The following is a 12,989-nucleotide window of genomic DNA, read 5'->3' on the forward strand; positions in this document are numbered from 1 at the left end:
ACAAGAATACTTTTTGTGTGCCAAAAAAACCGAAATAACGACTTTTCAACAATAGTGAAGGCCGATTTCAACAAAATTTATTCGAAATCAGTGGTTCGGATCACGTAAATAGGGCCTCATTTACTGAAATCACATGACTTTGGTGCTCTGAACCACTGATTTGAAACAACATTTGTAAAGCTTCAAAGCAGTGTTTTGAAGTCACCCATCACTAGATATTGTTGAAAAGTTATTTTTTGGCGCATAAAAAGTATTCTCATTGCTTTATAAGACCTTGAGAGGTTCAGTGACATTGCTGGCAATAGAAGCCTCACTGAGCCATCAGGTTTCATCAAAAATATCTTAATTTGTGTTCCGAAGATTAACGAAGGTCTTACGGGTGTAGAATGACATGAGGGTGAGTAATTAATGACAGAATTTTCATTTTCAGGTGAACTAACCCTTTAAGAATATTCATCATTCAGAATCTGACAGACAATGATGTCATTGTAATATTTGCATGGTTTTGAATTGATTTGCATCATGAATTTATAGAATTTTTCTTCTAGTTATGCTCACTACCAAAAACATCTGACATTCCTGTAGAAAACTTTTTCCTTGAAATCTGAATAAAAACTTTTAATAGAAGCATGCAAAAGAAGGAAAATAAGACAAAGAGAGGGAAGAACGTCTGGAAAAGACTGGCTCTTTTCTCTCCAGACAGAAGTGGAGGCAGATGAAAGGTTAACAGGGCCTTCTGGAGAGGAGTTGGAGGAGGACGAGATAATAAGCCTGGTGTCACCCAAAGCACTGAGCAAACAAGAGCAAAATTAACAGAGGCGGGAGGGACTGCGTGTTTGACGCGTGGTATTTGGGGGGTTGGTAGGCAATCTGTGTTTCAGATCATTTAGTTTCGAGTGTGTTTGTGTGAAACGCATTCAAACGACAACCTTCTTCTCTGTGCGAAACTGTATTTAACCCTCCCACACAGCATAGCTTGACGAAGGCCTATCAAATCAAATCACACATTCAACAGAAACTTGAGCTGACACAGACTGATCAATCTGGGTCTCTTCAGCGGCCAACAGCGAACAAAGACGAGAGGGAGAGGGAAGGGAGAAGATTAGAAGAGGGGGAGGAAGAGATTACAGTGAAGGGAGGGAGCGAAGGACAGATGAGAGGGGCTAGTTGATCTGATACAGCCGACCAAGGCCTGTGTGTGTCTGATATTAAATCTTAGTGTCAACACACAAGGACAACTGACTCAATGAGACCGTGTGCACAAATACACACTTGCACAAATGTGAGCAGAAATTTCGGATGCATTTGTGAGCACTTCCTTTTTCAGTTCCACACATAACATGACCTTTCTAAAGGCATCAGAGAGCTTTTTAGGTTTTGGAACCTGCTGCAATTTCATTAGAGACTCGAATAGGAGTCCTCGCTTATGACACACTGTAGCTGGACGTCACTGTTCCACCACCCTTTCCATCCATTTTGCTCTTCATTATATATAGTGTAGGTACTTTATGTATAATATACCCATGGACTTTTTAATCAAGATTTTAGATTCAAATTTACTGTATATAAATGAATTAAGTTCACCTCCAAATAATCTTTTTGTATTTTAGGCTCATGAGATGCTTTGATAAATGTAACGATATAAATTATAATATTAAATTAATTATTAAAAAAAAAACAATGTTACCAAAAATGTATAATTTATATTATAAATTCATAATGTAAATGACACTTTGCTAACATGTTAATGTTTAGTCCTTATAATTATTTGCTTTAAAAAAATATACTAATGTGTACATTAAGGAATAAGAACAACAAATGAAAAATATTATAAATCATATTTATAATGTAAATTATGTGTCTAACATTTTAATGTTCAGTTTTTATTCATTTTATTTAAAGGTGCCATCAAACTTTTTTTTACAAGATGTAATATAAGTCTAAGGTGTCCCCTGAATGTGTCTGAAGTTTCAGCTCAAAATACCCCATAGATTTTTTTAAATTAATTTTTTTAACTCTCTATTTTGGGACATCATTAACTATGCACCGATTCATGCTGCGGCCCCTTTAAATCCTCACGCTCCCCACCCATGGAGCTCGCGCTTGCCTTAAACAGCATAAACAAAGTTCACACAGCTAATATAACCCTCAAAATGGATATTTACAAAGTGTTCATCATGCAGCATGTCTAATCACGTAAGTATAGTATTTATTTGGATGTTTACATTTGATTCTGAATGAGTTTGAGGCTATGCTCCGTGGCTAAAGCTAACATTACACACTGTTGGAGAGATTTATAAAGAATGAAGTTGTGTTTATGAATTATACAGACTGCAAGTGTTTAAAAATGAAATAACGACAGTCTTGTCTCCGTTAATACAGTAAGAAACGATGGTAACTTTAACCACATTTAACAGTACATTAGCAACATGCTAATGAAACATTTAGAAAGACAATTCACAGATATCACTAAAAATATCATGTAATCATGGATCATGTCAGTTATTATTGCTCCATCTGCAATTTTTCGCTGTTGTCCTTGCTTGCTTACCTAGTCTGATGATTCAGCTGTGCACAGATCCAGACGTTAATACTGGCTGCCCTTGTCTAATGCCTTGAACATGAGCTGGCATATGCAAATATTGGGGGCGTACAAATTAATGAGCCCGACTGTTAACGTAACATTCGGTGTTATGTTGAGATTCGCCTGTTCTTCAGAGGTCTTTTAAACAAATGAGATTTATATAAGGAGGAGGAAACAACGGAGTTTGAGACTCACTGTATGTCATTTCCATGTACTGAACTCTTGTTATTCAACTATGCCAAGATAAATTCAATTTTCCATTCGATGGCACCTTTAGATTTATAATATAAATTATAATATTTTGGTTATATTTCCAATGTTTATTTTTATTATTTCTTAATGATAAAAAAACAAACAAAAAAACATTGAATTTTTTTCCAAAAAATAGTAAACGGATTTTGTATTGATGAATCCCATCCGTAATGACGGTTTACAGAGAGCAGAATTTTGTGTGTGTGTGGACGTACCCTCTGTATAGGCCTCTCGCCGCTGGTAGCCTGTCTGAGCAGCTGGATGTTGTTTTTGCCTCTTTAGGGGCCTCCTCTGACCCGGGGCTGCGCTAATGTTACTGTCTGTGGACACTGGGCTGCCTGGACGATGGCCCGCAGGGAGGTTTTGGTATTTCCGTGCTGCTGGCAAATTGGAGGACAGAGATTTGCTTAGTTCAGCTCTATTAAAGGCTGTAGATTTGAATACAAATTAATTCACAAGGTGTAGAACATATAGTATTACAGTTAGTGTCTCCATTTAAAATCATTAGCGTTTAAATTCATGAGTAAATATTAACAGCTTTTGGTGGAGCTCTTCCATAACGTGGCATATCTCCAAGTGAAACAGAATATTCTGTGAAAATAATGCAGGCTGGGACTTAATTTTGTCCATAAAGAATTGATTCAGGAGTAGGTTTAAAATGTTAGGCCTTGGTTAACAGAAAATAAAGTAGTTTTAATTGTGCACAATAACATCAGGAATGTTTATTAAGAAATTGTATACTCGTTCCAGTACCTCCAGACACTGGAAGCTGATGGTGGCCTTTCCCAGGATGCTTTGCCACTCGTAGACCAGCATATTCGGCCGCGGCTGCCACGGCCTGAGCAAAATCGGCATCTGTAAAGAAAGATCCGTCTGATGAGCTGACGGCGCTGGAACGACCCGACGAGGCGTTGTCTTCCTCTGAAGCCGAGCCCCAGCCGTTTATCATAGATCCGGTGACGGAGCTCTCCAGGTCACAGGTGCTGGAGGCCGGGGTCTGTTCCAAGCCCCGCAGGAGAGCCCTCTGCTGGGGCAAGTGCTGCTGGTGAGGGTGGGTGTGGTGCTGGTGGACTCGAGCCACCTCTGCATCTGTCTCGTCACCCTCTTCCTCGTCCTCTTCTTCCTCCAGGCCATCCGTGTCCAGACCCAGGGGGCTGGAGATGTAGCCGTACGTGTGCGGCGGGGAGAGGGGGCGTGGTGGAGGGGGTGGGCTCACCAAGAGTCGCCTAACAGACGTCAAATATATCGAAACTGTAAACGGTGCATAAATGGTTTGAAAAGAAAAGCATAAAGTTGTTGCAGCTGGCGTACCTGCGCTCATGTAGGTCAGAGTTATCCTGCAACATGGGATGCATCTCCTCCTGAGGGGACGGGGTGAGGGTCGCGGTGGACTGGTGACTGTAGGACACGGCGGCAGGTGAGGAAGCCGCTCCTCGTACAGGAGGCGTAGGTCCGCGCTCCAGCTCCACCTCTTCCTCCTCCTCTTCTAGCTCATCAGGTTGCAGATACATCCGAGATGGTGGTAAAGGGCACTGCATGTCTGTGTCATAACTGAAGAAAGAACAGAAGAACATAACATCTTGAGTTTCCCACTCATATATTGTGACTTTTATGCCTAATCATGTTGTTAGGTTTATATATATATATATATATATATATATATATATATATATATATATAGAAGGGATGGATTCTGGAATCCACTGCCGCTTCAATATATATCTTTTAAGTTATTAATCAACATATACCTTTCTGTTAAATAATTTGAATGACTTCTTCAACAACGTATGTTAAAGCATTTCTTTTCTTTTTCAAACACTAGTAAATAAGTTTTAATATTGTCTGTACCTCTCAACTGAGAGATAAGAACATGTTATCAGTATGTTTTGGGAAAGTTTCCTGCTCAGATCAACTTCAACCTTGAAGAAGCTGTGAATCATGTATCTGCGCTAAGTGTTTTGTGCAGATCCCTTTGTACTGGACAACTGGCATTCTGCTTGAGACCAGCAGACGCCATGTCATGACCCCAAAAGGACATCCGGTACCTAAATCCAGGGTCCCCCTCGTCATCACCGTGACGAAGGGAGATATGCTTCTTATTATCTGTCCATGTGTGGAAAATTTCAAATCTTGTCTGTTTTTCTTAGCCAATCAGAGTCATTCAACCTGAAGTAATGATGTAGTTAGTGGACTCTGTTAGAGTATAATTATTGTGAAAATGTGAATGTACGCAGAGCGGCCTACGAACTCCTGTGAGACTTGAAGCTGGCTTCTGCTGATGAAACTGCAAACTATTCTTCATTTAATTTTTCTTCAATTTATTATTATTTTTTTTTAAACTTTGACTCCGGGTCTTTATTCAACATATCTGGTTTCAAGGGTCCTAAACTGTTTATCCCCAACATATATATATATATATATATATATATATATCAATCAGAGTAAATGAGTACATCCCCTTTGAAAAGTAACATTTTATACAATATGTCAGTGAACACAAAAACAATTTCCAAAATGTTGACAAGACTAAGTTATAAGGTCTAACATCTGTATTAACTTATAACATGAAAGTAAGGGTTAATAATATAACTTAGAACACATTTACTCAAATTAGACAATTTTGGAAATTGTTTCTGTGTTCATTGAGATTTTGCTTAAAATGTTACTTTTACTAATTTACGCTGAGTAAAAAAAACAAAACAAAAAACCATATATATATATATATATATATATATATATATATGATATTTCACCCAAAAATGTAAATTGTCATAATTTACCCTTAACCTCAAGTTGTTCCAAACCTGTATGATTTTCTTTCTTCTGTTGAACACAAAAGAAGACAGTTGATTGACCCCATTGACTTCCATAGTAGGAAAAAAAAAAATACTATGGAAGTCAATGCGTTCTATCAACTGTTTGATTACCAACATTTTTCAAAATATCTTTTTTTGTGTGTGTTCAACAAAAGAAAGAAAATCATAAAGGTTTGGAACAACTTGAGGGTCAGTAAATGATGACAATTTTCATTTTTGGGTGAACTCCCCCTTTAAAGGGTTAGTTCACCCAAAAATGAAAATTCTGTCAGTAATTACTCACCCTCATGTTGATACAACCATGTAAGTCTTTCTTTCATCTTCGGATCACAAATTAATATTTTTGTGATTAAATATGAGCGGTGGAATACTCCTCCATTGGCTTTAAGGGGGCCCAAACTTGTCCGACCAGAAAGTCAGTGAAGAAAATGTTTAAATAGTCCATGCCACTACAGTGGCTCACCCGTACGTTTCTCAAGCGACGATAATAGTTTTCGTGCGAAAAAAACAAACAAAAGAACGACTTTATTCAACTATTCATTTTCTCTCTTGTAGGCCTCTGACGTAGCTCCATGACGCATGCGCGAGAACTAAACTGACGACGGTCTTCTTCTACTACTACTTGTTACTGGCTGCTCACTCCTTAGGAGTATTACCGCCACCTAGTGTTCAAGATGAAGTGCTGGCATAGCCGCGCTAAACTTTGTTTACAAGCAGGTGAACGCGCGCGCTGTATGTAAAAACCATTATTTGTAAATATGTCGGCAGATTTTGACGTAGATGAAGACTTGAATTTTTTTAACCAACCTTACTTATTCGAACCTGAATACACAGACACTGTAAAACTCACTGTATCATGTATTATGTTTTTTTTTTATTTAATATATAGCCATATACAAATTAAGACAAAACTAAATGAGTGTATCATGACTTTAACAATTACCACATACTGCTTCCACTTACCTTGTTGGTCTGTATAAACAAGTTGGGCACAGCTGTTGATTTCAGTAATCTTTTTTGTTGAACTGATTTGAAGTCGTCTGGAGAGAAATGTTCACTGCACAACTTCATGTGCTTGACGAAATTAATTGGTAAATTAACATCCCGTTGAACAGCCAGCAGCCATAGATTCAGTCCCTCACGATCATTTGATGGGAAACGGTGAAAGGTAAGCCGTTCATTTTGTGGCAATGTTAAGGCACCTTTACGTTTACTCGTTAGTTTTTCACGATTCGGACATCCAGGAAATGCACACTTTCTAACCATTGTAAACAATTACTTAGAGCGAGACCAAAAGCACGATCAATGTCGCGCGCGCGCGTTCACCTGCTTGTAAACAAAGTTTAGCGCTCCACCTCCGGCTATGCCAGCACTTCATCTTGAACACTAGGTGGCGGTAATACTCCTAAGGAGTGAGCAGCCAGTAACAAGTAGTAGTAGAAGAAGACCGTCGTCAGTTTAGTTCTCGCGCATGCGTCATGGAGCTACGTCAGAGGCCTACAAGAGAGAAAATGAATAGTTGAATAAAGTCGTTCTTTTGTTTGTTTTTTTCGCACGAAAAGTATTATCGTCGCTTGAGAAACGTACGGGTGAGCCACTGTAGTGGCATGGACTATTTAAACATTTTCTTCACTGACTTTCTGGACGGACAAGTTTGGGCCCCCTTAAAGCCAATGGAGGAGTATTCCACCGCTCATATTTAATCACAAAAATATTAATTTGTGATCCGAAGATGAAAGAAAGACTTACATGGTTGTATCAACATGAGGGTGAGTAATTACTGACAGAATTTTCATTTTTGGGTGAACTAACCCTTTAATACTATTTAATAATGCCTTTAAGTTATTAGATTTTTTTTATTTGTATTATATGAACATTTTGTTTAATATTTAAATTAATTCCTTTTGACAATTAAAAAGACCCATACACACCATAAGTGAAAACCTGTCTGTGTGTTGAACTCACCTGTCGTCCATAGAGAGGGTGTATTCCTGACATGGTGGTGGATTAACCGGAGGAGGTGGCAACAGTTCGGTCCAATTCATTGTGTTCTGTTTGGCCTGTTTAGTTGTTCGTCCACCTTTTTTCTGCCCTTGACTTCCTGTAAAGCAAACAACCAAAAAAAATAAATAGTGGCACAAACACAGCTATAGTAGTTCTCAGCCCACAATGCCATCTGAACTCAAATTAATTTGATTGCAAACTAAAAAGTGTTTATAAGCTCTGCTTCATTTCTTTTTTGTTAGTTTGTTTGCTGAGCTTGATTCATGTGTGAAACAAATGGCACTTTTACACTCAGGAGAAGCAACATTAATGACACCCACACCATAATTTATGCGGTGTAAAACGCTTATGTGCATTATCTCTCTATTTGTAATTAACGCTGCACTCTCCATCAAAAATGAGTCATTTTTCAAAACTAACACTCTCCATTGCCCAGAGGAGAGGTAGAGTGAGAACACATTAAAAAGAGAAACATTGGAGGCCAATTAACAGAAAGGAATTAAAATTCAGAGCCAATGAGCTGTGAGGACCTCCACGCACTCAGACCCTCTCTTTAATTACCTGAACTTCAAATACAATATAAAAATAGATACGATGCATTACGCCAGCAGCCTTGCATACGCCGCAGAATGGGGCTCATTTATCTTTGTCCCGCAACAAACACCGGCTTTCTGACAACATTATCCCCCCTTTCTTTGAGTCGGATGGATGAAAGCCGGAGTAATTAATGACGGTGTGGCGAAATGCAAAAAGGGAGGGGGGGATATCCTCTCAATCAGAAACATCCCAGGAAAGCGCGGCAAGCCTTAGGAATCTGCAGGGAACATGGTTTTAACTAAAGGAATTAGGAATGAGGGAGTGATTGTTGCTACCGTGTTTAAGATACGCGGCCATGCACCTCAGAAATCATAAGGAAGAATCACGCCCTTTTGTTCCGACATAAATGTTTCTCTTTGTTCCCCGGAGTTTCTCAACAATGAGCGAGCGATCTGAAAACGTCCTGTTTTGCATATGATTTACTGCCTCTTAAAGTGACGAAAAGGCCCAGAAATAACGAAAATGGAATAATGGGTAAATTGCAACTGTTTAGTTGGTTATGTCTGCAGGTTTTAGAATGAATGGATGGAACAATAGATGGATGTCTTACCAGAGGTGCTGCTCCCCCTGTCCGAGCTGCTGTAGGTTCCTCCTGTGAGGGCGTCCTGGGCCTGGTTATAGGGGATGGTGACTGAGACCGGACCCTCACCTCGGTAGTGGTCTAACGGGGTTACAGTCAAGAGATTTTGAGTTTTTATTATACGTACAGGCATTATATAACAGGCTTCCATATACCAGAGTAACTGAAAAGTTAATTTTTGAACTAGACAAATGAAAGCTCTTATAAAAGCAGATACTTTAAAAGAGAATCCTTCAGAGTGGCACATCAGACAGTCAAGTGGTAAAAGGTTACAAAAGGGTTTCAGTCATAAGCTGTTATGACTTGTTGGTGACTGGTTTCAATTGTCTACCAAGTGTGAAATATCACACCCACACACAGTTAGATTCATGCAAGTCGAGTAAGAAAGCAAACACAATGACCTTTTTAGTGGCACAATATGAAGCAGCAGATAATGGATAGCTTTGAGCTTGAGTTACATTCCACCTTATTTGTACAGTAATCTAAGATCTCTGGCTTCACACTGTTCTGAGACATCCGACACTTCACAGCCTCCTCTTTACCTTCATCCCCATCCAAACAGTAAAACAACAGCTATAAATATGGATTAAGTTGACTAGCAGAGCGTAGAGTTAAATTACACATATATGCAATACGAGCAGCCGTGACAGATATAAAAGTGGTTAGAAAGTGAAAGAGCCCCATGTAAAGGTGCCAGAGATGCTATTAAGAATCAAAATTGTGTAACACTTTTACTACGGTCTGAATATAAGGAGACGACTGAACAACAAGACCAGAAGAGCAGCAATTTGATGATGCACCTGTGTGGTAAACCGAGAAAACATGGCGTGGGTTTCTTTGAAGAGTTTGAGCTAATCTTCACAATCAAATTTGAATATGAGGAGACAACTGAACAAGACCAGAAGCGCAACAATTTGATGACACAACCTTTGTGGTAAACCGAGAAATGTGACATGGGTTTCTTTGAAGAGTTTGAGATAATCTTCACAATCAAATTTGAAGAGACAACTGACAAGACCAAAGCGCAACAATTTGAGGACACAACCTTTGTGGTAAACCGAGAAATGTGACATGGGTTTCTTTGAAGAGTTTAAGATAATCTTCACAACCAAATTTGAATATGAGGAGACAACTGAACAAGACCAAAGCGCAACAATTTGATGACACAACCTTTGTAGTAAACTTTCTTTGAACTAGTCTTCACAATCAAATTTGAATAAATCTGCTTTAACTTTTTGGGGACCGCAATTAAATCCACAGAACTCACCCTTGTTCAGTTTGTTCTGCTCCATGACGTTATACTGCAGTGGTGTGTTGATGTCGGCCTGTTTCTGAGGTGTTCCCTGGCTGCTCTTCCAGCTCTGTTTCTCGTTAAGGTCTGCGCTTCCTCCTCCACTTCCGCCACTACTGCTGTTCATGTTGTTGTTGGCCAGGCTGGACTGGATGAGCTGGGTGGTGGCATAGGGTGTGGGCTGACCCCGGGCCCCACGAAACGGCCATCCTTCAGGTTGGGGCTGTTGAAGGTCTTCATCTCATTGATCTTGTTGGAGAGGTCCACGTCGCTGTAAAGGCCTGTGTCTGGAGCCAGCAGGTTGCTGGCCTTGTTGTCCATTTGGTTGCTATAGTTGGCAATGCAGTCGGCTGGATGATAGAAGAGGGGTAAGACATTTTAATAGCCAAAGGACTTAGACTGTTGAGGATCTATGGATAAGCCTGGATTCTGATAAATTGATCACACTGAACTCATAAACTCATGGAGCGAAGACACTAGGTTGGTTTTAATAAATGCTGATTAGCTTTAAACCAACAAAAATTATGTTTTCAAACAAAGGACACTGGAAACTACAAATTTCTAGGATTATGTGGCATACCCAAAATTCAAATACTAAGATAAAACTTGTTTGTCAAAATCCCTGATACCGTACAATCTTTTTCCCTACAGCTTCTCCCTCGTCCATGCCGCAAGCCAAGCGCGTCACTTTGAGTTTCCCAAGCAGCCGTGCGAAAGGCATCGCAGCTCATCAAGCAGGATGTTCCAACACGTCCAAATCAAAAGCCTCCAAAACGAGGAACGTTGTAAAAGACCATCCTCTGACAGATCCAATTTTCCCCGGCTCATAAAATATTCAAATCCTCCCTGGGATATGAGCGAGAAGCTTGGCGCGTAAATACCGTGGCCTGCCATTGGACAGATTTCGAGCATAGCTCGTGTTTCCATAAGAAGGAACGGCTCTGCACTTCAAAGGTTGACGTATCAATGAAAAAAGATCCCATGGAATGAGACAAACTAAGTCGACTTTCCAGAGAAGCCCTGTGGGTACTGATCCGGTTAATATCCTGGAGATTTTTAGTATTTGGCACACCAGGCAAGCGGGTGTCAAGCTTTTAAAATGTCATGCTGTGAGAATCACTCGACATTTATCCTTCATTCTTGCTTTGATGAAGGCGACATGGATAAAATCTGTTAGTGAAAACACTCCCAATAAACGGATATCAAAGGTAAAGCAAAGCTTTTGTGGTTAAAATAGCCCCGTTTATGGTTTCTATGAATGGTATGAACAAACACAAAGCCTAATCCTCAGGTCTACCCATGAATATGGTAGTACATTTCTTGTATTCAATTGAAAGACTTTTTTTTTTTTTTTTAAAGGATTGGATCCATTAAAGGGTTCTGTTATGATTGAAATACTCTTAGCCAATGGCTTAGTCACACCAGCTGATATCTGAGAACAAAAAAGCTCTTGTATTGACGTTTAAATATCATTAAATGAACCGACAGTAACACCGCTTTCTAAACGAAGACTTGTTTTGTGAAAACTGGGTGACTGTGTATATTAACACCACTTTGTCATTTTCAGTGTGCACGTCTCTTTGGACTCATGAGTCAACCTGGCGTTCTTTTGTTTGTAAAGTAACTTGCTGACTCCTGAAATAAAGCCACCTGGAGGTGTTCCATCATGCCTTCTCTTTCCTCGCCCTCTCTTTTTCTCTCTCAGGTCTATTTTGACCTCTGTATCTACTCCTGGTTTTCTGAATAAGCGAGCACTTAGAGAAACTGCATTAAAAGGTTCTAACGGTGGTATGGAAATCAGGTGGCTGATTGGATTAGCTGGACTACAGCCTGCAGGGCCTTTTCAATATCGGGAGCTTTTATTTTCCCTAAAACGTCCACGTTCCAACAAATCACACACAGTTGTGTGTCAAAGGAAGGACACAATACTTATGTTGCATTCCATATAACTTGGAAATTTGGAATTTCCTGCTTGGAACGGTGCAATAGAAAGCCACTTCTTCCAAATTGGAAACTTCAGTGGAAATTAACAAGCCGAAACTTCAATGAGATTTAAGAAAATGTCATTGCACGAACACGGTGGTATAAGGGGGAAATAAACACGGTTAATGGTAATTGGTTGCTTTAAATCAAATAAAACACATCATTTAGCCACAGTTACCATAATAAAACCTGTTTAGCTAGTCGTTAGCAAGTACTACCTCATTTGTAAGTAACGGACACTTTTCCTCATTTGTCGCTTCAGATAAAAAATGCTTACTAAATCTCTATTGATAATCATAATTTTGTTTCTTTACACATCAGCTTCCATGCATTTTAAACTAAAATGCTACATGTTCGGAAGTCCAAGATACAGTGCGATATTTGTACACTATTACAACAACCAGACTACTACACACACTCGCACGCTTACCTGGGCGGCTGTAGGTAGCCAGGTTGCTGTCGCTGTTTCCGTTGCTCCCGGTGCAGCAGTTGATGGTGCAATCGTTGTGATTGGAGCAGCTGTTGGGCCAGGTGTCCGCAAGCCAGGGCTGGGTTGCTGGTTCACCTATATTCAATAAACCTGGCCTGAAAAACAGACACAATGTGATTTATTACTAAATTTAACTTAGAAACAGTAAACGTACAAGGTATGATCATGATCAGTAATATTCAGTCCTGTTTTAATTAGAATTTTAGACTTGACAATACAGACAGGAATCATTTGAGGCCAACACAGTAACATTGGAACAGCCAATGGAAAACTATTCCATTTGGTGGTGCAGAAATGACACACTTCAGCTTTAAACAAGAAGCCCATCCCATCTTCTATCCCAGTGCATCTCTCAGGGCATTAGGCTGTATCTGTGCTAAATGGATTGTGTT

The 12,989-nt window shown here is 39.6% G+C and overlaps 1 protein-coding gene and 1 long non-coding RNA gene across 12 annotated transcripts in view; one reads left to right on the top strand and one right to left on the bottom strand.

Moving 5' to 3' along the window:
* Positions 1 to 12,989, top strand: part of LOC125248852 — a 55,024-nt gene that overhangs the window by 26,022 nt on the left and 16,013 nt on the right. For 10 of the 11 annotated variants that reach the window (XR_007180407.1, XR_007180413.1, XR_007180402.1 and 7 more), the window contains one exon: positions 10,776 to 10,912. The exons of the other annotated variant lie outside the window; for it this stretch is intronic. This is a non-coding gene — a long non-coding RNA (uncharacterized LOC125248852). Of the gene's footprint in view, positions 1 to 10,775; positions 10,913 to 12,989 lie in introns of those variants that run through there. 11 annotated transcript variants of the gene reach the window in all.
* The window catches only part of robo1 (roundabout, axon guidance receptor, homolog 1 (Drosophila)), a 365,788-nt gene that overhangs the window by 5,911 nt on the left and 346,888 nt on the right, over positions 1 to 12,989 (bottom strand). Inside the window, 8 exon segments of the mRNA XM_048160983.1 lie at positions 3,052 to 3,216; positions 3,590 to 4,062; positions 4,148 to 4,387; positions 7,618 to 7,753; positions 8,804 to 8,914; positions 10,101 to 10,313; positions 10,316 to 10,474; positions 12,538 to 12,692. Of these exon segments, the coding sequence (XP_048016940.1) occupies positions 3,052 to 3,216; positions 3,590 to 4,062; positions 4,148 to 4,387; positions 7,618 to 7,753; positions 8,804 to 8,914; positions 10,101 to 10,313; positions 10,316 to 10,474; positions 12,538 to 12,692 (1,652 nt within the window).

Source organism: Megalobrama amblycephala, linkage group LG16 (genome assembly GCF_018812025.1).
Source record: "Megalobrama amblycephala isolate DHTTF-2021 linkage group LG16, ASM1881202v1, whole genome shotgun sequence".
Classification (NCBI taxonomy): domain Eukaryota; kingdom Metazoa; phylum Chordata; class Actinopteri; order Cypriniformes; family Xenocyprididae; genus Megalobrama; species Megalobrama amblycephala.